Here is a 26,464-nt window from a genome sequence, read left to right as displayed (position 1 = left end):
TGTTGTCAAAATTATGCCTATTTTGAATGTTTTATAGCTTCTCAGGATCAACGATTACCCCTAATTTTTTTAACTTAATATGTAAGCAGATATGTTGTAGATATGAATTCATGCAGAATTTTTACCTCACGGATGTTGTGACGTCATCATATGGCCACACGAATGTAAAATATAGGATTTTTTTGTCTTTCGTTATTGCTCATCACATTCAATGGAGCGCATCACGCTTATATGTATTTCTTTTTCTCCGAGATTTTAATATTGTCTAGGTCAATCAACTATCTTTCGCATGAGATAAAAATATTTTAATTTTTATGACGTCATCATGCCTAAAAATTTTAATTACGTGGGTCATTAATTTCATCTTTACAGTAAATTTTAATCTGTAATAGCCCGTCAAAATAAAATGTGATAATCATGATTAAAACATTTTCTGGAAGCTCTTGGATTGTAGATATTAAATCATGTGAACATTTTGCCAATCAGATGCTGTGACGTCATCATATTGCAAGTTAAATAAAAAAAGTCGTATTTTCATCTTTTGCATCATAGTTCATTATATTTAAAAGAGCGCGCATCAATATTAAACGTATTCAAATTTCTTCTACACGTTAATATGTTGTTGCTGAGATAATTTGCTTCCGAAATTGCTATATCTTAGTGTTTCATCTTGATACCGTCGCCATGTTACAAATTTGAATAAATGGCGGGTCCCGTAATTTCACCTATTCTACACTGTATGTAACATGTATACAGATTATACTGTTTGCATGTATATACTATATGACACAAAATTGACAGAATTCAGCACTAACAACATATCATATTCTTCAGATCAGGTCATAATGCCATAATTTTTTTCTGTGTGCAATATTCTAACGTATGACGTGCACGTGGCGTTTGTCGTGCGGATAACTAACTCGTCAAAGTGACGAGTTACATGTCTAGTTTGACCGTTATAATTGTTTTTGTAATAAAATTAGTAAAATTGTATAAATTTGTATTGCTAGATTTTAAGATTTATATATATTTTTATATGGTATAGTTTATTCCATTCTGTAAGGGGCGGGTTACCCGCTGTTGAATGAGTTTGAATAAAATAAATAAAATAAAAAATTATAAGATTTTCTACATGTGAATTGAGTTTAAAGCCTTGTCTACACCATCAAACTTTATGTAAAATTGTAATCAAGTATTGACATTATGATGTCATATCACTACCATATTTAGGTATATTACTACTATATTTTGGAACATAACTGTTTTTTTTTTCAAACTAGTTTGATAGATAGTGTAGACAGAGCACAGGAACAAAGTTTGAATGGTCTTTTCATTGTTTATTTTCACCATCAAGTGCATGTACTATCTACCTGCTCAGTACTTTCTTTTTAAATTGTCTGTGACATGACCTCATTGGAAATAATAGATAGACTAATTGAAGTATAAAAGATTTGGAGATATCAATGGATGCTATGATTATGTTCACTGACCTATCTACAGTATCTATCTTTCGCACTGTAATGTACCTTTTAAGGTCATGTTTGTATTAATATAGGGAGGTAATTAATAAGTTGGCTATTTAATGCAGGGTTAATGGTTTGTTGTTGTTATTGTTTCATGTTCATGTTGGTTTGGTTCGGTTTTCATTTAAGTATTTGTATCTGTTATTGGCGATGATTAACTGTGGGTCTGTAATAAAATAAAATAAATCTCAGAGCAAACATAATTTCTATGTATGACAATAAATGGAAGTAATTTTGCACTGATGTATAATAATTATAATATTTATTTCATAGTATAATTGTCTATGTGTATTCCTATTTTATATTATTTTTATGATATTATAAATGAAGGAAAATCAGATTTTAAAGAAAATGAATAAAGAATATAGTTGTTGTGTTCAGTACAATATAATGTTAGTTAATTAAATATTAAATATGAAAAAAGCTACCTGTAGAAAAAATAGTTAATAGTATGCACTGGGAGCTCCAAATTTTGTGTAACTTAAATTCAGGTGTCTGATTTTTAACACAAACCTACAGTACATAGTTTATTATGAACTTCTATAATCAAGCTAACATTTGATTTTGCCCTCTTGCAAAAAGTGTAGGCCTAAGTGTCCCTTTTGAATAATCAAGTCATGTTTTAAATTGTCCTTTCCTCGTTGATATTGTATTTTAAAATTGAACAAGGATTAATATTTTACAATATTATTAATATTATAAAAAATGATACAATTATAATAATTAAATTGTACTAAAGGTAATAATAATCCAGGTCAGACGCCCAAGGCTAGGCGTTTCTACATAAAAGACTATTATAGATTGTACAACTTCCTGTTGAAAAGACTATATTGTGTAAACTTAAAATTAATATAAATGTGACAGGCATAGAGATACTCCAAGAAACCATATAACTGTGTATACTGGAGATTAATTAATTTGATAAAAAGAAGAATGAGATAAAAATAGCAAATAATTTTAAAAGTCTCGTGGAATGTAGAATTATTGATGGAGGAGGAGACATGACAATTTTGTACACACATGGGAATTTCTGATTTCTTAAAATTAAAATGGTCTAAAACATGCTGTAATTTAGTCCAAAATAAATTGTTTCAAATTGTTTTTAAATTGTAAGCGTGCATCGATGTTGTTTTATAAAATATATAGGCAATATATTGTACATTTCATCTTCAATGCAACAGCCATGTCTTTTTAAAATAAATTATTCACTATTTTTTAATTTTCTGCAACCCGAAGGAACTTTTTAATCATTTATGAAATATTTAGCCTCCCCTAATCTATAATGCTGGATCCGCCCCTGGAATGGTGTATGTAAATAAAAATCTGGGAATAGAAATACACCACATAAAATGAAGGCCCTATACTGTATTATGATAATCAGTGTTTAAAAGAATATTCGAGAAATGGTTACGTACGCAGTTTGTTTTTCGAAACTGATAAATTTCTCTTCATTGTCATTATCAATGCATGTGGAACTAACTTTCTCTTTGCTGTCGAAATATTGTATTTGTTACTTGTTGGCTTGGAAGTAATTTGTCTAACCTTGAAAAAATCGTGAACACTTTTTGAAAAATTATTTTTGTTTCGATGACCCGGGTAATATGTTGCCAAGGTGTGTCGTTATTATAAGGATTATTTTATAATATCCAATTAAATCTATTGTCCTTATCTTTGGATGTAGGATGTAACATTTTCATACATTCTGTATCTATTGTTTCTTGTGGTGTTAGAGGTATTATTACTACCAAGCACCGCTATATCCTGGCTGGCTGGCAGTTTGCACAATAAGAAATCTAGCTACACAATCCTAGTTCACCATACTGTGAGACAAGATATCATCAGGAAGCTTTAGCATATGATACAGGTATATTGAAATTAGGGTTTGTGGCTGAGCCCACTACAATTTAGATACACTTGCATTCAGAATTTTTCTATAATAGGGACTGTGAATTCCGACAACACCATCCATTTCTGTACACAGATTCTTTCTTACAGTATAATTAAAATTACATAATAGAGAAAAAATATGGAAGTATAAAGTTAACCATACCGTAACCACCCATATGGAAAAGGGAACCAGTGGAAAGGACCGTGGAAAACTTTCTCTATGGAAAGACAATGTTGGATGGGTTTGTTTTGTGAAAACCTACATTTTTTTTGCTCTTCATCTGTTTCTGCAATTTTCTGCTTTTTTTGGGAAATCATAGACTGTTTTATTCGGATTCGTATAAAATTAAGACTAGATAGTACAGTTGAGGGTGAAAGGAAATTGTGTTTACTCTCAGAACATAAATAAAATCTTTTATTATCCACCGATGTTTAACTTACAGTATTGGCATTTTAATAAGTACTGTATCATCTTCATAATAAATGGTATGCTTCTTAGAAAATTAATTATACTGTAAGGTAAAGATTTTGTTTTAGTTAGAAGAATGAAGATTATTTGAACTGATACTATAGTAATTTCTTGAAAATAAAAAATAATACATTTAAATAAAGTACCAATATTTCATTCAATTTATGTGGGAGGTAGTGTAGCATAGTTTAGAGTTGATTAATGAAAACTTTATTTATACAGTAGTTAATTTTTCATAAAAAATGCATACAATATTATGAAACTGAGAAATAATAAGTGTCTTGGTATGTTAAAGTGAACAAAGATGTTTTCCAATTAGATTTGACTACGGTATAATGAAAATTAGGTTTTCAATTAGATTTACCTCAAAATTAATTATTTTTTAATTATAACTTGGTATTATGATCTAACAGTTCATATTATTTATTAAGCAGAAGAATCCGAGTTTTGAATTTCTTTCCCATACTGTATTCTTCTTTATTATTTATTTTTCTATTACACAGTTTGCAATGTGTCATGTTAACAATGGTAACAGAGTTCTCTTTGGCTTGGTTTCACACTAACAATTAAAGCTTCAGGAATTCGTAGAATACTTTCAAATTGTTGCTCTATACACGTACATAGACGACAGCACAATGAAACGAAATAATGACAGTGGTATCTGGGATGGTTAGATTTTACTGTTCGTGGATAGCACCATTATCTGATAGGGATGGTTAATGGAATTTATTTTCGTAAATATACTCCCTTTGGAGGAGAAGGATATTATTGGTTTATCCAGGTAAGCAGCACTCATAGACTGCCAACACCAATAATAAACTGTTGTTTTGTGTAATTGTTGCTGCAGGCCAGGTTTCTCTTTCTGTCAAAATATATACAGTATTCAAATTTCACATAACAGAAATCAGTTTAATGAGGTTTGAGTATTGTCTTGGTTATCAGTATAATGGTTGTGTTAAAGATAGTTTATCTACATATTCAGATAAAATCTTCATTCGTTGATCAACTTCAATTGTCATCAGTGTCATACCATATTTCAACTTTTTTGTTGGTTGGGCAATACAATTGTGGGAACATGTTGAGTTACAATGCCAGGTCAAAGTCGTCCATATCTGATTGGACGTTCATAATGGCACCTGATGACTGTGATTGGACGTTCATGTGGCACCTGATGACTGTGATTGGACGTTCATGTGGCACCTGATGACTGTGAGTGACACAGATATTCCTTCTACCATATACCCGGGTACCCCCTAATCGTCTCGAAAGATACTGTATACTGTTACACATAAATTTTATATAGTCCTTAATCCGAGAATAAAAAATGCTTCATTGATAACACTGGTGTTTATTATACATTACGGGCGTGTGGCGCAGTGTGTTGGACTACCGATCGTCAGACCTAGGTTCGAATCCAACTCTCGCCGCATTGCTTGTATCCATAGGCAAGATACTTTACTTACGTTGCCTCTCTCCACCCAGGTGTATAAATGGGTACCCAGTTAGATCTAGACACAACTTTGCGCTGGTTACCGGCTGCATTATGGGAGTATGTTTCAATACGTGTTTGATCCCAAAAAAATACTGGGGTAATAATGCTTGTAAAGCGCCTTTGAGCATGATTACTCATGAAAAGGGCGCTATATAAATGTGGTATTATTATTATTATAAAACAATGCTTCTCGTATAAAAAAAAGATAAAAAAAACGATGCAGTTCGTAGGATCACGATCAAACAATGCATCTCGTGGAATTGCAATCAAAACACAATACCTCGTAGCCACAAAGCTGGAACATAGGCTGTACGTTGCAGTCATTTTTATCTGTACTGTTATATACCCTAACAACAGGGTACCCCCTACTCGTCTCGGATATCTGTATTTACACATAAATTTTATATAGTTCTTACTGTATCCGAGAATACAAAACGCTTTTTGTATTACCATAGAAAATCTAGGTCATAAAGAGATCTAAGAATGTGTTCCATGACTTTCAAAATCTTGTAGGTACAATAGATTATTATCCTTTTCTGCTCTTGAAGAAACATATCCGCACACTACTGTTACAGTATATCCTGAATGAAAGTATCCGACCAAACTATTTCACTTCTAAGTTTATAAGCTTTTCTTTGAACTATCCTATGTCTGTATAGAAAGGTTTTTTTTTTCTAATTTGAATGGATTATTGGATAAAGTTAAAGCATAATACATATTACCGGTGTTGTATTATAAGAATTTGGAGCATGTGTATGTGATTATAATATTATCTGGTATTTCCTATTTTGTTTTTTTATTGTAGGAAGAGTTCTTTTCTTTTTTTTGCTTCATTTTCTTTTATAGCAAGTGCATGATTTTTTCAATATTACAAAATCTGGTATTCAAAACTTGGCGGTGAAGTAGATTGTATGATTGACAGCACACATACTAATTTGGTCAATTTCAGATCAATTTTGAGCTCCAAAGTCTATTTAAAGCTCTGCCTATATACTATCACAAATCTGATATGCCGAAATATGGTAGTGATGGCATCATCATGTCCATATATGGACACATCACATTTTTTGTGTCACATAATGTTTGGTAGTGTAGATAAGAATTGTTTATTTATAATTAGTTTCCAAACTATAAAGGAAAATAAATAAACTAGTTTAAATGACATTAATACGTATGACATTAATTATAATTGAATATGAGAAATTATCCAATTTAGGTAAGTGGCAGTTGGGGTAGGTAATGTGATATGGTAGATATCCTGATTAATAAGTTATACTGTAAATAAGCTTAAGTCATGAATATGTTATCAATACAATAATCTCCATGGAATATAATTGAAAACAAGTTGAATTATCAAACCATATGTATTAAGTTTTAATATTCAATATGTAGCTACAGTATATTGGTGATTATACTCTGTAACGTTTGTTTTCTGTTTTATGATCATATATGAAATAAATTTACTAAAAAAGTTAGACAAAATAATTTAGGTGGACCATTTCTGATATTTAGTGCATTTTTCCAGTTCTAATTATCATAATATGTAAAAGATTTTTTGCATGAAAAATTTGGTTACATCCCTAAATTGACCAATGCATATTCTGTAATCATGTATTAACCATGTGCTAGCCAAATTATTGTTTTAGGTGTTTTTTTTACATCTAATGGTGACGAACTACATTTGCAAATTTAAAGAAAACATATTTTTTCACCAATTTTAACTCTAATCAACGTTGGTGACTTGGCAAATGACATTCTTATTTTATCATTCCTTGTCGTCTTGTCCTAGAATACTCAAAAACTTGTCAAATCGAGAAAGCAGCAGAAATGTATGCACACAATGAATTCATAACAAGGTCATAGGTCGTAGCAAGTCTAAGTAATTTCTTTTTTCAAAAATATGAATGATTCATATGTTATTGTCAATATATTGCAGCTGGAGTTTCAATTCTAAGTACATTTGAACTTGTAATAACACATGTATTTGAAACTGTTTGTAATATAATTGCCTAAATGTCAACTGTCATTCAACTGACAATTCAATGCAAAGTTTACTTTTGTACATTAAAGATGTTTAGACTGCTGCTTTGATAACATCATTTATTTCTAGAAATGTTCTCTCTTAATTGCATTGTTTTTTATTTCTTTCAATGCAAAAAAAACCCCTACAAAATGTAAAACATACATAAAATGAGTGGCTTTTATTATTTATTGAGCTACTGAACTATTCTATGGTTATGAAGTCCGAAATATGGAAATTTTTTCATTTCATTTTTCTGCATTGTTTTATTTTGTTACAGATTAACAAAAGATATGATGTATTTGTCTGCTGATAAGGCATGTTTTTGATTACACTTTTTGGGTCATCAAAGGAAAACAGGGAAATTAAATTTTGTGGTTGAAGTGTTTGCACTGTACTGTGTAAGTATAGTTTCCTATTAAAAAAAAAATGTTTACCTTTTCATAATTTGAAGTAACTCAGTATTTTCATTGAAATAAAATAATTTAGACAGTTAGACTCTCGATTCTAAATCTTATATTCTGTACTGTAAGTATAGTTTCCTATTAAAAAAATGTTTAACTTTCCATAATTTGAAGTAACTCAGTATTTTCATTGAAATAACTCAGTATTTTCATTGAAATAAGATAATTTAGACAGTTAGACTCTCGATTCTAAATCCTATATTCTTGTTATTTTATTTTTTCTCAACTTCTACTTGTTTACTAAAATATACATTGATTCTACTATTTCTATTATTATAATGAATTCATTCATGCAGAATCTATACAAATACTTGTTTTCTAATGTTTTTAGGAGGGTGACTTATGGGTGTATTAAATAAATACCTTTAGTTGAAGTTTAGTTAATGCTGGGTAATTCTCCACCTTAATCGCAATAAAATTCCTGAGTATTATTTGAATATACTGTAGTACAAAAGACATTCAATGAACGGAAGAAAAACGAGCAATCAAAAATTATATATATTACCTCCACCAAATGCTAACCTCCAAGATTAAAAATGATTATGTCCCGTTTTTAAATTGTTATTAAGATATTGAAGGCCACAGGGAGAATATGTAATTTTCAATTTCAATTCAACTTTTATTTCATATAGTCCATATGGTATAATACATTACACAAAAAAAAAGATGAAGGAGAGAGGACCAAAACTTGTATCTATTTGGTATATAATGCCTCTCTCCATTTGTAGTACATGTTTGAATCCATCAACAAATATTTATATATACAAATTAACATTCTGATTTCGCTTTTCATTATTCTTGTAAGAAATCGGTAAGTCGAAATCCTCAAATATTCATAAAATGATGGAATATTGTTTTCCACAAACAAATTCCTTGCACTAACAAATGTAATGTTTATTATATATACAAATTATATTTATTTTAAATTGTTATTGTTACATGTTTATGTCTTGTCATGAAGTATTTCTGTTAAGGGTCCTTAATGATCAGCTTCGGCTGGATGGACTAAAATGTTGTTGAAATGAAATAAAATTTAAAAAAATCCCCTTTTTGGTCATCATCCCACAACCTAAAAGTGGTCCATAATACATTGTTAGTAAAACAATCTATACTATCAGGTATCATAAATTAACCAAAAAATAAACTATAAAAATATTCCAATTGTTTGTAATTTATTAAACAAAAACTTCTGTGTGTACCTTTCTTTGTTGCATGTGTTGTGCTGAAAGATTTTTTCATCTCTATTTCCATTTAATGCACTGTAAGGTGATACCTATGTTTTGTATCGTATGGCGCCAAAATTTGTTAAGTTTTTAGTGATTGTAAACTGTCCATTGTAATTCAAATAAGTTTATAATACTGCCTCAAATCGAGCGTAAAAATATTTTGTTGGTAAAACTAATGTGAAAATTGTATTATAAAATCAATACCACCAGGTTAGAAAAAAAACCCCTAAAATAAGTGGTTGGAAAGAATGTTAAATTGTTTTCAAATAATGAGGTGAAGAATTGAATATTAAATAGTCTGACCAACCATGTTCCACAATCATTTCATCAAAGCTGAAAGTGCAATAGTTGCTGCAATCATTGAAATAGGAGAAACTAATGTATGTCACATGATACAACATCAACCAATCAAATGGCCAGATTACACTTAATAATATATTTATGTTATTGTTGTTACAATAGCTCAAACGTGTTGACATCATACACACTATTAAATATATAAAATTACCAGGGAAAGTGCAGTATACAGTATAGTCATTGGACAAACTGCCTAGTCTTGGAAGGTTAAAGTGAAAACAATTTCTTGTTTGAGCCAATTATTAGTAAAAGATTAATTGGCTATAAGCCAGTGCTGTTTTTTAGGGAACCCTACAGTTTACTCTTAATTTTTATGAATGAAACCTTTGGCATGCTTTCAAACATTCTAATTGTATTTTGTTTACGTCGATGTTCGATTCAAAGCTTCAATTTATGTTTATTTTATTTTTATTTTGAAATGTATTCTTTAAATAGACCAGTTTCTTTGGTAAAAAAAACAATTATCTTTAATTGCCTGTATTGTAGGATCGACACAATAATTCCTGTTATTGTGGATAAGATAAACAATAAATTAAATTACAGTAGTTACAATATATGATGGATTATTCATAAATAATTTATTGACAGATTAAATGAGTTTCGATTTAATAATTACATATTCACTGTTTGTAACATTCCAATCTACTAACATGTGCTCTGAGGGACGTTATGTTTTTGTGTTATTAGTAATTAAATATTAAATTAATGTGTTAACATATTGAATTTGTAATGTTCTTTTAAAATACAGTATTAAACCTGTTCAGAAACAAACTCTTAGGGCCTGTTCACACCTACGAAGCGGCGTACAACCTAATAGGTCAGGATTAGGAAAAGATTAAGCACAAGCCACCTCTATATGACACTGACCTCCCGTTCGTTACGAAAACTTAAAAGTAGTAGGTTATGTACATTTACAGTAGCCTACTATACGAAAGTTATGCATTAACGATTTTGACCTCGAACCAATACAATTTATTCTTGCATGCCAAATGTTCGCCTCAATCTGTGACACTTTTTCTAACGAAAGCGTTCGTTAAATCTAGTCTGAATACTAGGCTGCTATGATCTTTATTAAATGTAACCTTTCTTACGATATGGAAGTATAACTCCATCTGATAATACGTTCTGTATAAAGCTCTGTCTACACTATCAAACTGTTTATGACAAAAAAATGTGATGTGCACACATATGGACATGACGATGTCATATCACTACCATATTTTGGCATCACACTTTCTTTGTTAAACTAGTTTGATGGTGAAGACAGAACTTTAAATATCAAGCAGCTAATCTCTTGTTTCTTCAAAATCATGAGATGGCAGTTTTTTGTGTAGTAGGATGATGCAATAGTTAAGATCTGTTTTATTTTTTGAGTTGGTTTGTTTCTCAATTGAACATATTAATAAGCCCTCTGAGCAACTCAACACAATCTACCCCACCTCAAAGTTGTGCTAAATTTTAACCTAACTGCAGTTGAGTTACGTTATGTTGAACATAATCTAATTTTATGAAACTGAAACTTTGAGTTGTGTCACCCGTGGAATGGGCAATTTGATATAAATGTTTGCTCACAATGGTGCCTCTTTTAATGCAAATTGCATCCTGTGCACAAATAATGATATGGGTAACTACGACTCATTTCTACATAAGCACTTGCAAACAGATTTTCAGTTCCTTTTAATTCCAACTGAAAGTTGACATTTATTAGTGTTCTTGTGCTCTACACAATTACCTTTTAGTTGAGTCGTTTTCAGTTCCAGGTCGACATAAGCCTACCTTTAGGGCTAGCAGAATTCTTATGGATCAGTTTTAATAGAAATTCTTTGGAGGTATTTCATAGTAATTGCCTTTTATTGTACTGTTTAGTTTAAAAAACTGTAGCAACAATACTTTATGAAAATGTTCCAGTTGTACAATACATATTATGTGAAGCATAAAAAAGTTATATAAGTCATATTCAGCAGAAGTGAGGTGAAGAATGCATTTGCAATTCCAAAGAGCTTTGTCAAACTAGAATAAAATGATCCCTGGTTAACAAGGCAGCCCTTATTTTTTTAACTATAATCTTTAACCCTTTTTTAACCTCTCTAAGTTGGCTTTAAACAGTAAACACTCAACAAGTTTGATAAAAGCAATTGTTGTTATATCAAGAGTGAAACAACAAAGCATGACCAATATCGAAGAAAGAGATACAGTTATGATAAAAGATGCTATAATAATTTGTCAGTGTATTCAAAAACTTATACTGGGCGTTATAACAGTATTTTTATTGTGAAAATACTTTGGTAAACCTATTCCCATGTGCTTAAAACTCTTATTTAAAAAAATGTCATAAGCATCCAATAGCGACCACAAACTCACCAATTACAGGATGGATAAACTATTTTATAATTGATCGTGCTTATAAACTAAGTCTCATTTGAGGCTTAGGTAGTGGAGTTGAAAGAGTCGTGAGTTACAACCCATGCACTAGGTCAGGATTGAACCCTGGACATTTGGATTATAAGGAAGTCATGTTAACCACCAATCGGCAGCTCCACTACTTTTAGTCTTAGGGCCTGTTTCTACTGTCTGGGAAAAACTGTTTATGGCAACAACAAGTTTTATTAGTTATCCGCTTAGTAGCGGATAACTCCTTGTAACTGTATGAAATCATCTTTTTTTTTTTTTTTTTTTTCTGTATTATTCTTTCTTTCTGTCAATTTTGTGTCTCGCGTATCTCAAAAACTTGTAAACAAAACATTTTATAACTTTGTCAACATGTGGGCATTCACGTGAAATTGTGCACCTCCTATTGTGAATGACGTCAGAATTGCGCAACGTGATTTACGCGCGTTTTAATGAATTTCGCGTATTTAACATAGATCGAAAACCATATAGCGATTTAAATTGAAACTTAACAAAAGTTTAATTTATATCTTGCGCTAACTGACTGTAGAAAAAAAATGGCATGTTTCACAAGAAGTTACGCGCGCACGGGCGTTTAAAATTTCAAAATGCGAAAAATCAATTTCTAATCAATTTTCTACGCGTTTCATGTTATTTTGAGCATGTCAAAAATTCCCACGCGCGCGCATATTTTTACTCGCACGGTGCGCACGTAGCGTTGAAAATAAATTTTTTCGCGTGATTCATGTTTTTCCAGCCTTTTCTAGTAATTTTACCAACTTTTGAACAATTTTGATCTAAAATTACGTCATACGGGCACATCCAATTGGATAATTTACGTGCGTTTTTGATGAAAAAGTTCAAAAATTTGTCAAAATTCGTCAAAATTATGCCTTTTTTAAAACATTCATAGATTCTAAACTACGAGGTGAACTTTTTTTTAATTATATATTCTGGAAGTAGATGAGTTGTAGATATCGGATCAGGTATTAATATGGCTAACCGGACATTGTGACGTCATCGTATGGCCACGCGAATATAAAATTTAGGATTTTTGTATCTTTCGTCATAGCTCATCACATTGAATAGAGCGCATCTCCACTTATCCGTTTTCCATTTTCACTCCGATTTTGATATTGTCTGGGTCAATCAACTATCTTTCGCATGAGTAAAAAATATTTTAATTTTTTTGACGTCATCATGCCTAAAAATTTAAATCACGTGTGGCATCAATTTCATCTTTACAGTAAATTTTAATCTGTTATAGCTCGTAAGAATAAAATGTGATAATCACGATTAAAACTTTTTCTGGAAGCTATTGGATAGTAGATAGGAAATTATGTTAAAATGTTGCCAATCGGATGTTGTGACGTCATCATATGGCCAGTTAAATAAAAAAGGTCGTATTTTCATCTTTTGCGTAATAGTTCATCACATTTAAAAGGGTGCGCATCTATATTTTACGTATTCAAATTTCTTCTACACGTTAATATGTTGTTCCTGAGATAATTTCCTTCTGAAATTGCTATCTAAGTGTTTCATTTTGATACCGTCGCCATGTTAAAAATTGGAATAAATGGCGGGTCCCGTAATTTCACCTATTCTACACTGTATGTAATATGTATACAGATTATACTGTTTGCATGTATATACTATATGACACAAAATTGACAGAATTCAGCACTAACAGCATATCATATTCTTCAGTTCTTGTGATAATGCCATAATCTTTATCTGTGTGCAATATTCCAACGTATGACGTGTTTGTCGTGGTGCGGATAACTAACTCGTCAATGTGACGAGTTTCATGTCTAGTATTATTCTTCTTTCTTTCTCCTCCATTTTTGTGTCTCGCGTATCTCAAAAACTTGTAAACATAACATTTTATAACTTTGTCAACATATGGGCATTTACGTGAAGTTGTGCACCTCCTATTTTGAATGACGTCAGAGTTGCGCAACGTGACTTACGTGCGATTTTATGATTTTTTATGATTGATCATAGGCTAAAAACCAAGCATAATTTTATTTTGACACTTTCTGAAAATTTATGTCATATCAAGGGCAACCTTTTTGTGGATTAAAAATGCCATGTTTTACAAGACGTTACGCGCGCACGCGCATTTCTCCTCTATTTTTGTGTCTCGCTTATATAAAAAATGTGTAAACATAAAATTTCATAACTTTGTCAACATATGGGCATTCACGTGAAGTTGTGCACCTCCTATTGTGAATGACGTCAGAAATGCGCAACGTGACTTACGCACGATTTTATGAATTTCGCGTATTTAACATAGATTTAAAACCATATAACAATTTAAATTGAAACTTAGCAAAAGTTTAATTTATATCATGCGCTAACTTTCTGTGGAAAAAAAGTGCGTGTTTTACACAAAGTTACGCGCGCACGCGCATTTAAAATTCAAAATGCGCAAAATTAATTTTTAATCAACTTTCTACGCTGATCATGACATTTTGAGCATGTCAAAATTTCCCACGCGCGCGAACAATTTTATGCGCGTGGTGCGCACGTAGCGCTAAAAGTATTTTTTTTTTATTGAATTATGTTTTTCCAGCCTTTTATAGTAATTTTACCAATTTTAAAACAATTTCGACTTACAATTACGTCATACGGGCACGTTGAATTGGATACTTTACGTGCGTTTTTGATGAAAAAGTTAAAAAATTTTTTTTTTTTTTTAAACAGTCATAGATTCTAAACAACGAGGTAAACTTTTTTTTAATTACATATTCTGGAAGTTGATGAGTTGTAGAAATCGGATCATGAATCAATATGGCTAACCGGACATTGTGACATCATCGTATGGCCACACGAATGTAAAATATAGGATTTTTGTCTCTTTTGTTATTGCTCATCATATTAAATGGAGGGCATCACGCCTATCTGTATTCCTTTTTCTCCGAGATTTTAATATTATGTAGGTCAATCAACTATCTTACGCATGAGTTCAAAATATTTTAATTTTTATGACGTCATCATGCCTAAAAATTTTAATTAACAGCGTCATTAATTTCATCTTTACAGTAAATTTTAATCTGTTATAGCTCGTAAGAATAAAATGTGATAATCACGATTAAAACGTTTTCAGAAAGCTATTGGATTGTAGATACGAAATCATGTGAACTTTTCGCCAATCAGATGTTGTGACGTCATCATATGGCCAGTTAAATAAACAAAGTCATATTTTCATCTTTTGCGTCATAGTTCATTACATTTAAAAGAGCGCGCATTAATATTTCACGTATTAAAATTTCTTCTACACGTTAATATGTTTCTGCTGAGATAATTTCCTTCCGAAATTGCTACATTCACGTTTCATTTTGAAACCGTCAACATTTTAAAAATTGGAATAAATAGCAGGTCCCGCAATTTCATCTATTCTACACTGTATGTGATATGTATACATATTGTACTGTGTATACTATATGACACAAAATAACAGAATTCAGCAATAACAACATATCATATTCTTCAGTTCAGGTCATAATGCCATAATCTTTTTCTGTGTCCAATATTCCAACGTATGACGTGCACGTGGCGTTTGTCGTGCGGATAACTAACTCGTCAAAGTGACGAGTTTCATGTCTAGTTCCAGTTTACTTCTGTCTCAGGATGACCATCTAGCTCAGTCCCCTTTTTAGAACGTCTGACTTTTAAATAGAACATAGATTTGATCTAAAAAAAAAGACAAGCGAATGACACTGCAGTAGAATTTGACAGTACGACCCACAATAAATTATGTAATAATACAGTTATGCAATACAGTCTGACCTTTGACATTAATAGTTATTAAATAATGGAATATAAAAATAGCAATGTATGTTTAATAATTCTTTCAGTAGATTTTAAACAAATTTTGTTTAAATAGCATCAAATAGATAAATGATGGTTAAAATGCCGCTGTGGGTTTAGAACCCCACTGAATTTCCAATTCAATAATACATACTGTAGGTTATATATAGATACATTATAATTCTAAACCATCGAAATATGTTTTTCGTTCTCTTAATAGAGATTATGAGTTTTCACCAAATTATTTCCCTCTAAATTGTTGTAAAAAGGTATTAAAAATAGGGAATTATAGCAATCATATATGAATATACATAATACTGTAGTGATTATTATCCTGCATATCATTAGTTCCGCTTGAGCAGATCAGCCATTGACGTAGTAGATCTGTGACGTACTGTATAATCCTCATTGCTTTATGCAGTGAAAATCGTTTCATTCATATTATGTGGTGTGTCTGGTATTATAGAAGGCATGTACTACACAGCATGCTCAATGTGATCTAATTCTTATGCAATCCAATGGACTTATACAATATTTCAGCAGTTATATTTATATGGTAAGAATATAATTTTCTCATATCATTTTTCTATATTTTAATTTTCTCACTATATTTATGTAGGTACGTGATTTACATTCTCCACAAGCAAGGTTTTTGCTAACACACTGTGATCAGTATGCGGCTTATATGGTTTTGTCTATATATACTATAATTATATATATATACTATAATTTCAAGATATATAGTACTACTAGTGTACCTGTATTAATAAAGCTCTCATAATTATTTTGAATGAAAAATCAAGTTTGGAAAACCAAAAACAGTTTTTTTTATCACAATTTTAAATTTAGAATAGATTACCCGTGCTAATTAATATGTACTGAGAATATAGGTGAAACAAGTACAATGTTTTAAGTAGCTTTTTCTACAATTATTCAATAATACCTTAATACAGTACTATACTCATGAAGAAATCTCAACTTATTTCTCCATGCTATACCAGAGCAAGCATGCTCCTCTAGTATGTAGCAAATAAGGCATTTTGTGCCTAATTAATTACAATTATTTCAATATTTATTTTATTGCTTTCAAAGTGTTCATATGTTGTTTCAGTGATCAATAGCAAACTTAAGCTCAAGGTAAAACAGTTTTGAAGGCCGAGCTGATAGTTAAATTTAAACTGTTCTTATCAATGAACTTCACTCCAGGATGTGTTAATTCACCATGAAAGATTTATGCAGTCTCTTTTAATATATTTATTTTTAATCACAAATATTATAACATGTGTTCAGACAGAGATCATATGTAACTTAAGCAGGAAACCAATCGTTTTGCTTGTGTTTCATTTGCTGCATAAATTATCATTAATATGTTACAATACATGACTTTTAAGGGACCGCCTGTCAGTACTCTTTAAAATTCTCTTCAAACATTATGAAAGAAAAAGATAAGAAAAGTGAATTTTCAATGAAATACATTCATATTTTTCATATACAGTATACAGTATTTAGATTGTGTGATTTAAAGGAAAATGTTGATTTTCTGTTCAGTTGTGAAAAGATGTCAAAATTAGCAAGTCAGTCAGTGCACATTTTTACTAATGGTATATTTTGTTATCTTTAATGACCTTTCCTAATTATGCTCCACATTCAACAATGCAGCTATTGAGTCCAATAGTCATTCTAAAATTATTTCTCTATATAGCATATTGTGAAAATGTAAGTTCCCTAATCTTTCTGATACTGTAATGCAATTGAGATTGGGAATATTTTATAAATCATTGGTGTATTATTTTTTTTTTCTATAGTATAAAAAAACACAAACAATTTTTCATTCTGATATTGAAGATGATATTATGATTGTGTACACACTGTTTTATCCTGAGATCCCATTTCATCATTTTCTTGAAACATTGTACATACTATTATTTTATTGTAATTTGTGATTTGATGAATAAAATGTTTTTGTATTTTGTTAGTACTTCCGGTTTTTTTCACAGCAGAAATGTTTTACGCAGATTATTTTTAAATGTCTGCAGTGAATAACAAGGAGATTCAATTGTATAAATTTCACTGTTAACATATGTCAATTGTCATTCTGAATGCGTTCAACACATGTGCATTATTTATTTAACTATACAATTGCAATATATTAGCATTTTCACTAAATATAAATTACCATATTGCCTAATGTACTGCAACAGTAGTGAGTTTTTGTTTCAATAGGCTAAAGATGGTAATTTAACAGACTGTGGCAGTGGTTGGGATTCATGTTTTGTCTACCATCCCAAAAATACAGCTTGTAATACTAACAACACCGTGCTTACAATTTAAATATTATCCTGTATGTACAGATTATTCCCATTTTTCCATACAATTCTGTCGTAACAACAGAAACCCTAAAGTACTGTATTTGATTAAGAATGTATGGTTTTAGAATGCATGAATAACATAATACAGTACTGTATGAATTTATCCAAGAAAGTTTTCAGTATTCAGAGAGCTTCAGCTGTTAACTACAGTATATTTAGGACGTGTTTTGATAGATTTCCCTGTATACCGCGTGTGGATCCTTAATATTATCCAGTGAAATGGGAATAATCTATACACAAATATATTTTATGCAGTTAAATCTCTATCTACACTATCACTAGTTCATCAAAGAAAGTGTGATGTGCCCAAATATGGTAGTGATATGCCTACAGTAAATATGGTAGTGATATGACATTATCATGTTCATATGGGCACATCACATTTTTTTTTCGCATAAAGTTTGATAGTGTAGACTGAGCCTAAGACATGAATTTTACATTTCAACATATTATACCCTAAATTAGAAATACTGTACTGTAGGTAAACAAATGTGCTCACAACATTGTACTTTGAGATGCAATTTGTAATGGCATTCTACAATGTATTATACAGTAATTATATTCAGAATGTCAGGATTTTCATGTAGCCAATATGAGTGGTATCTTTTTGCTTACTAGCCTCTTTTCGACGATGTTACTGACAAGTACTATCGTTGGTAACAATCTAATAAAACCACGTAACACACTTAGATACTACCTTTAGTATAGAATAATAAGAAACTTACTCTATCTATTCCACCTTCTGAAGTGTTTAGGCTATATCGTTTGTACACTAACCCGCGCATTGGTCCGATATAAACATGCGTTTCGCTCAAAAATGTGGTTTAGAGAGCTACACAAAACACTTTATTTTAGCTCAAAGAAATTTTCATTTACATCTGAAAAATTAAAACAATTTAGCTATAAAAATAAACAGTTTAATTCAATTGTAATCTTGTTAATGAATAAACTACAGTAATATGTTAAACATTAGTGTCTGTTTGTAAAAACACAAAATCCATTTCATGTGGATATTGATGCTTAGTATCAGCTAGTGTGTAGTTTTATAAAATTATATTCTTTTGCCAGCTACCATACTGTAGCTCTGCTATTTTTTTCTTGTTTCAATCCTTTGCAAATTTATTTAATTTAAACTGTATTGCAACATTTAACTATATAATTGAATAACCTTTTAAACTCTTTAAACTTTTAAATTCTGAACATGTCGAATCATGAATGATATTACAAACACTGTCTTTATATAATAGCAACATCATTATCAGTGATCAATGTAAATCTGTTTTTGAAATTCCAAAGGTAACTGCTATATTATCGAATTATCAAATATTATGCAATGACACTGTATTGGATCATGAAGGAATTACTTCATGATTTGATTATGTACCTAGATTTATTTGTGTGTTATGGATTGCTGTAGACAGTGTCCCATGTGCCTGGCAGTCTTTCTCAATAGGCGGTCCAGTATTACCCAATAGGCAGTCTATAATTTGTCCTTATGGGACAACAAGTTCTATTGTCTGTACTATATATTCTTTGACTATTTAGACTTGCATAACAGATTACATTACATTTTAACATAAACAGCTGTTTAATGTCCTTTCTATACAACAGAAAGATAGTCTTCAAATTTGTTTCTGACCATTGAGGAATTATTTCCATTTTTACACCAACTGATACTTTTCTCTTGTCCTGTTTCTGCTGCGAAAAAATAACAAAATCATCCTAGAACTAAAATACAAACCTACAAACCTTTTATACTGTGTCATCGATGAAAATAATATTTTCACAAATCCAATCAAATGAAACCGATAAAATTCATACGATATGATTTTATTGTTCAATTAATCTTTCGATTAGAATTGTGAGAATATTATTTTCTTAAGCTCGGTCTACACTATAAAACTAGTTTGACAAAAAGCTATAATATCACACACAGTATGGTTAATCCTATAGTTCTAGGATAAACACAATGTCTGTTCTCTTTTTCTGTAGTTTTCTGTTGTTTTCTGTTCGTTGTTATCATCTTAGTATAAACGGACATGATTAGGATTTTAGATGTAAATTAATGTAGATTACATCACCTTGTTTCTGATAACTACTTTATTAAATCGATGCTAGCACCATGATATGATTGGTTGACCTTTACCCTGGGGTTACCCCTCTAATCTTAAACGATATTGGTTGTCGACAGCCTTCTTTATAATGTCTCCTTCAAAGACTGAGTGTTACATATATTAATATTTCTGTTCACATTTAATTTATGAGTTTTGCAGCTTATATAAATGTGTAAAATGGTGAAATATATTATTTTTTATTACAAGAGCAATTATTCAGTTACTTATAAAATGTATTAACATATTTACTGACATTAATATTATTAATCAATAATTACAATAAATTAATTATAAATAATTGAATCAATTTGTATTGTAAGTCTTTGAACTATATAAAATATCTTTAAATTTGAAATTGTTTTTAAAAGCCATTTTATTTTTAAAAATTATAAATAATACAGTATGTTTTATAAAAACCTAAAATGATATAAAATAAATATATACTACAGTATAACACCTAAATTAATTCCTGTCATTTGATTGGACGATTGTGGGTCACATGGTGTGCAATAGTACGCACTATTAAACGATCGTTTTAACATTGTGTACGGGGAAAAAAACGTTTCGCGGTTGAAAAAAACACTAGATAGGCCTAGTAGTAGGCCTACAGTAGGCCTAGTAGTAGTCCTACAGTAGGCCTAGTAGGCCTGTCAGTATTATAGTAGGCTTAGCCGTTTTAGCCTTGCGAGGCCTAGGATTGTTTGTTAGTTTGTTGACATACTGTAATTATTACACTAACAGTGGGTGCGTTTACTGTATAAAATCCATATAAATAATAATATTTAATATAATTATTAAAAACCAATGTTACTGTTTTAATCAATGTGAATGAAATGTAGGTCTTGGCTAGGCCTACCTTAATTTTCAATGATTCAAATAACAGGAATCTATTTAGATGTTATATAAAACAAATAATGAATTTTTTATATTCATGTAATGGTACAAATAATGGCATTTGATGAATGATGAAAGGTTATATTTCGACTTGACTTGTGCCTCATTGAAATATAACCTTTCATCATTCACCTCATGCCATTATTTGTACCATTACACTCATAAACATTCATTATTTGTATAATAGTAAACATGGAGGTTGTGGATACTGTACTACAGTATATCCATATTTTATTGTTTAAATTGCAGGATATATACAACTTTTTGGTTGATTATATCATGTCAGGAAATCCTTTATTTGTTTACATTTAAAAAAATGTAGAAATATATCACTGTACAGTAGATACAATTATTTATCATCTTAATATAACAATAATTATGTAATGATATTAATATCAATATCAATTTGTATTCTAATGAATATTATTTAGTGTTAAATTATACTTGTTTAGGTATTGTACTAACTATATTTTTCACATTGTAAATATTTAATTTCAAATAAAATAGAATACATTTCTAATAATTACATACTATGTATTGAATTGGAGACTTGTCAGATATTATTTTACTGCAATTACTCCAGAACTACACTTTTTACTAAAATAACATTATAAAAGGATTAAACAGCTTAAAGGATAAACAAAATGTAGTTTAATACTGTAGTATTGACTGAAATATTGACCCATTTAAAAACATACCGTAAGCAGATTATAACATGATAATTTTAATAATTTTTTTGCAAATATAAATATTACTTGTGCCTTGACAGATTTCTTTTAACAATGAGTTCATGAGAAGAAATAAGTTTTAGTTGTGAGAAAATCCTGACGTTTCTTTCCAGAATTGAATTAAAGACCGAAAAAAGCCAAGATATTATGCAGTAACCAATCCATGGTCCAATTTCAAGATAGAAGTTAAGTGGAAACTTTGAAAACTTTTATTTAACTCGCCGGTATGGCTCCTACAAAGACACGTCAAACTTTGTCTCTTGCTACTAAAATGAAAATAATTGCTGAAAGGAAAAAGGGCAAATCTAATTCTGTTGTTGCAAATATGTTCAATTTGTCCAAATCAACAATTTCCACAATATGGGGTAAGCGAGATAACATTGAAAGTAGCATTTCAAAATCTGAAGTTCCTGATCAAGTTTTAATGAAGTCATACTTATCTTCAGCTATTTATGAAAAGGTTGATGAAGCTTGTTATGAATGGGTGAAAGAGCAACGTAGAGAAGGAATTGTTGTGTCTGGTCCCTTAATTCAAACCAAGGCTTTATTGTTAGCGGAAGAACTCTATCCTGATAGTTACAAGAAATTCACAGCTAGTTCTGGCTGGTTGGCTGGATTTAAGAGAAGACATGGTATCCAGTCCATTGACAAGGCATCCAGAAGTGGACTGGAGATTACAAGTGGACCGGAGATTACAAGTGGACTGGAGATTACAAGTGGACTAGAGATTACAGGTGGACTCGAGATTACAAGTGGACTGGAGATTACAAGTGATCTGGAGATTACAAAAGGACCAATTCAGACTAAGTTAATGAAAGTCATTGCTGATGAAGGACTCACTAAAGATCAAATTTTTACTGCAGATGAAATAAGTCTGTATTGGAAGTTGATGCCCAGTAATTCAATGAATGCTAAGGTCAAGAGAAAAGCTGCTGAATATTGCGTGACCTTATTAGCTTCTGCAAATGCTAATGGAACTTGCAAATTACCTTTGGCATTTACACATCAAGCCCCTTTAGAACAATGTTCCAAACAAATAGATGCTCTACCTGTGAACTACTTTACTCAAAGAAATTCTAGAATGGATAACAATTTATTCAAGAGATGGTTCTTTGAGCACTTTGTACCATTTGTAGAAACATTTTGTAGAGATAAAGGAATCCCTTCAAAAGCTATTCTTATATTAGATAATGGACTTGCCCATCCACCAGAAGATGAACTGTCAACTGTGGATGGTAGTATTCGTGTTATGTATCTTTCAGTGCATGAAAGTAAACTTCAGCCAATGTCTCAAGGAATTGCAGAATCTCTGAAAATGTTTTATAAAATGAAGCTTCTATCACACATTTTTTGTCAGGATGAGGATATTCCAAAATCTGAAGTTATTAAGGAATTGGAGATAAAGGATGCAGTTTGTTGGAGTGCTGATGCATGGGATGATATTACACCGAATAGATTGGAAAAATCATGGAGAAAATTAATGCGTGAAGAAGTTACTGAGGAAGATGTTGATGAAAATCTCTCAGTTGATAGAAGGATATTTGAAAATATGTTTGAAAAACTTGCTTTTAAAGATAGCATGAGTGTGAATGAATGGCTGGATGAAGATTCTGCCTATCACCAATGGTTGATTAAGGCAAGAAACACAGAATGGTCATCTTCAGTGGAGGAGGATGATAGAGAAAGTAAGGTCACGCCAAAGAAAGCTTTTCAAGCAATTGGAACTGTCATACAATGGTTGGAAATTTTTGATGATACGGATCCAAGTTCTTTTAAGCAATTAAGAAAATGGAGAGACGAAGCTGCAGAAATGGCATTTAACAGTTAATTCCACACGATATTCCATGAGAGCCTTTATTCGAGAGAGGAATTTACTCGAGGGACGTTTATTCCAAACAGGTTGTTTATTCAAATAATGCTATTTGAAAGGTCCATCGTACATATTAAAAATATGATTTACATGTTATAATCAATATATAAATTAAACCAAGTTGTTATCTGTATACAAAAAGCAAAATGATATGTTCTGCGATGCGATGAAAATGTTTTTAAAGTTTCAAATGACATGCTTAAAGATACAGTATCAAATAAAATTTATGACCGGCACTCTAGTTTTATGAGAACCATTGATATGTGTCGGGACAAGTTTCTCTTTTCATTTTAATTTGTCCATTAGTGTAGGGAAATGCTTTTAGCTTTATGTTTTGCGAAGATACCAGTTATATTATGCAAATAAACTTATTTGATCAAATATCTATGAATGATCCACTTTGCAACACGCCTAATTGGTAAGCCATCTCTTTCTCACCCTTGCAAAGTAGAATTTATCTGATTTTCTAGAAAAAAGAGAGATTTATGGATTTTAACGTATTAGGATATGTGGTTCAGAATTTAAAAGTTTCTACGTACAATACTTATAAAAGATTGAAATCGGGGAAAAAAGAGCATATCTAGGCGTAGCACGAAAGCTTGAGAGGTTGGGTTAATTTTTTTAGTGTGAGTAACCTATTTTTTGTGCTTATTATTTTATTGTATAAACAGTTACCGGTAGACTTGCAGCTATTATTATAGACAACTTTAATGAAATGCAGCCAATGTTTCCAGAATATTGAACATTTAATTGTAAAACTGTGTATATTATTTTAATTTTTCTGTTCCAGCATAGTTTACTGCCTCGACAGACAGGATATGATATAGCAAATTCATTCATAAATATAGATCAATATGCTTTTGCCAGATCAATACATTCTTTATAAATTGCATGCTATAATAATAAACATCTGTATTAAATATTGGTGAAAAGCAAAACATGCAGGAGTTTATTATAACCATAACAATTAGTTGTTAAATATTTAATAATCATAATTGCCCACTCCTACATACAGTATTCAATTTATTCAGTTTATTTTTAGATCTCAATCTCATAGAGAATAATTTTGAAATATTTTGAAACAAAAAAAACATTTTTACTAAGATGTGGTGGAGTTTTAAACAACCGATTTGATATAATGAATACAAATTAATTGTGTTATTAAAACCTAAAATATGTACTGTAAAACCCTTTTTCAATATGACATACCATTCTTGTTATTTCTGATAATTAAAAACAAGATTCAGATAATTTGGTTCAAAGTATTCTTTATTTTATAGTTTATACAGATACTGCTTTCTAAACTGTTAAATGAAGAATAGAATAAAAAATATCTTTATTTCCTTATTGAGTGAAACAATTCATGATGAATCAGGCCTTGTCTTTTAAGGTGCGAGAGTGATCACTCACCTAACACACTCCTAAACTGCCCCTGAGGAGTGCAATTTACAACACGCCTAAATTTGGTAAACTTCTACACACCAAAGTACAAACAGCACACCTACAGCACCCCTGAATGTATTCAGGAGTGCAATTTGTAGCACACATACAATTTTGAAAAGTCAAGGCCTGATAAATTTATGTAATTGAAATATGTATTTAAATATGAATTTGAGAGCTAAATTGTATTTGTTTACCTTGATCAAGCATTGATTTAATAACTGAAAACCAAATTCTTGCTTTTGGATAAATATTAATTTATACTACGGTATTAAATCACTATGATTTTATAGTCCTTGTTAAGAGCTATTGTAAATGCATTTGTTATTTTGAAGAGGTGTTATTGATGCAAGTGTGAAGGTACTGTACTTTATATCAGTATGAATTGCAATATAAGTATTGGTTTTGTACAATAAATATTGAAATCATATAGCTTACAGGTGCAGGGCGCAACAGCTTATGATTGGGTTAAAAAGCTTGAGTGTGAGTAAAACCTCATTTCTATAGGTCTGTTTTGCTGCGTAATGAAAATTAACCGTTTATTTTTAAATGGATTAATAATAACAAGTTTCTGCTCAATTTGTGCTCCGAAATAACCGGTTAAATCAATGAGTGGTCGTTGACAAAAATCATTACCCAAAATGCAATTGGTCCTGGCGGTAATTCAAACGTCAGCAGCTGTCAATCAAATAACCGTTATTTCGTGTTGCAGCTAAAAATTTCCCAGCGATAACCGGTTAAATGGCGTTCTAACACAGAATTGAATTGGTATTTTCAACCGGTTATTTTCCGTTGCCTTTTAACCGGTTACCACAGATTTGTCCTGTTTCTACTCTCAAGAAAATGTAGTTAATTTATTTATTATTTTATAAATTTTTAATGCAGCAGAAATAGGCCCATTATCACATTTATCATAATTTGGTTGACTTTGTTATTTACAGTATTGCATCATTTTATAATCGTTTTTCCTTAAAGTGTTAGTTTATAGCTAGATTTATGTTTTGATTTGATTGACGTGGTTTAAGCGTTCTGAAGTGTAAATGGAAAATAGAACTACACGTATAATGTTTACATTTGAATGTACACCATAAACAAATTAGAATTTAGTTCTTGTGATAATAAAGCTTCTTACCAAACGAGACACTATTGTACAGTATTATTTTCTTTAAAATTAAATGATTTTCAAATAATACTTTTGCAATTTTTTCTTTAAATATCTTGATATCTACCAATAAGGACACTAAGATTTTCCCACCTGATATTCATAGTGGTTTGAGTCAAGGAGTTAATGTAGTGACAGGAGATACCCCTGAGGATGCTAACTCTACTTCAAACCCCTATTCAGGGGACATCTTAATTGACACTTCATTTTGTCCCCCAACATATAAATCCTTTTATGTGTATATTATT

At 30.7% G+C, this 26,464-nt stretch overlaps 2 protein-coding genes across 2 annotated transcripts in view; both read left to right on the top strand.

The window, feature by feature from the left end:
* The window catches only part of LOC140063230 (patched domain-containing protein 3-like), a 42,884-nt gene that overhangs the window by 11,971 nt on the left and 4,449 nt on the right, over positions 1 to 26,464 (top strand). The window contains exon 3 of the mRNA XM_072109731.1: positions 7,672 to 7,792. The gene's annotated coding sequence lies outside the window, so the exon portion shown is untranslated. The remainder of the gene's footprint in view (positions 1 to 7,671; positions 7,793 to 26,464) is intronic.
* Positions 21,792 to 23,788, top strand: LOC140063231 (jerky protein homolog-like). The gene has a single exon (XM_072109732.1). It carries the CDS (start codon positions 21,971 to 21,973, stop codon positions 23,570 to 23,572), a length of 1,602 nt encoding a protein of 533 aa, XP_071965833.1. The 5' UTR covers positions 21,792 to 21,970; the 3' UTR covers positions 23,573 to 23,788.

Source organism: Antedon mediterranea, chromosome 11 (assembly GCF_964355755.1).
Source record: "Antedon mediterranea chromosome 11, ecAntMedi1.1, whole genome shotgun sequence".
NCBI classification, from domain to species: Eukaryota; Metazoa; Echinodermata; class Crinoidea; order Comatulida; family Antedonidae; genus Antedon; species Antedon mediterranea.
This window is presented reverse-complemented; position numbering and strand designations above follow the sequence as displayed.

What these genes read in the sequence shown, in the direction of transcription:
- LOC140063231 (XM_072109732.1), top strand. Translation starts at nt 21,971, where the DNA reads ATGGCTCCTACAAAGACACGTCAAACTTTGTCTCTTGCTACTAAAATG.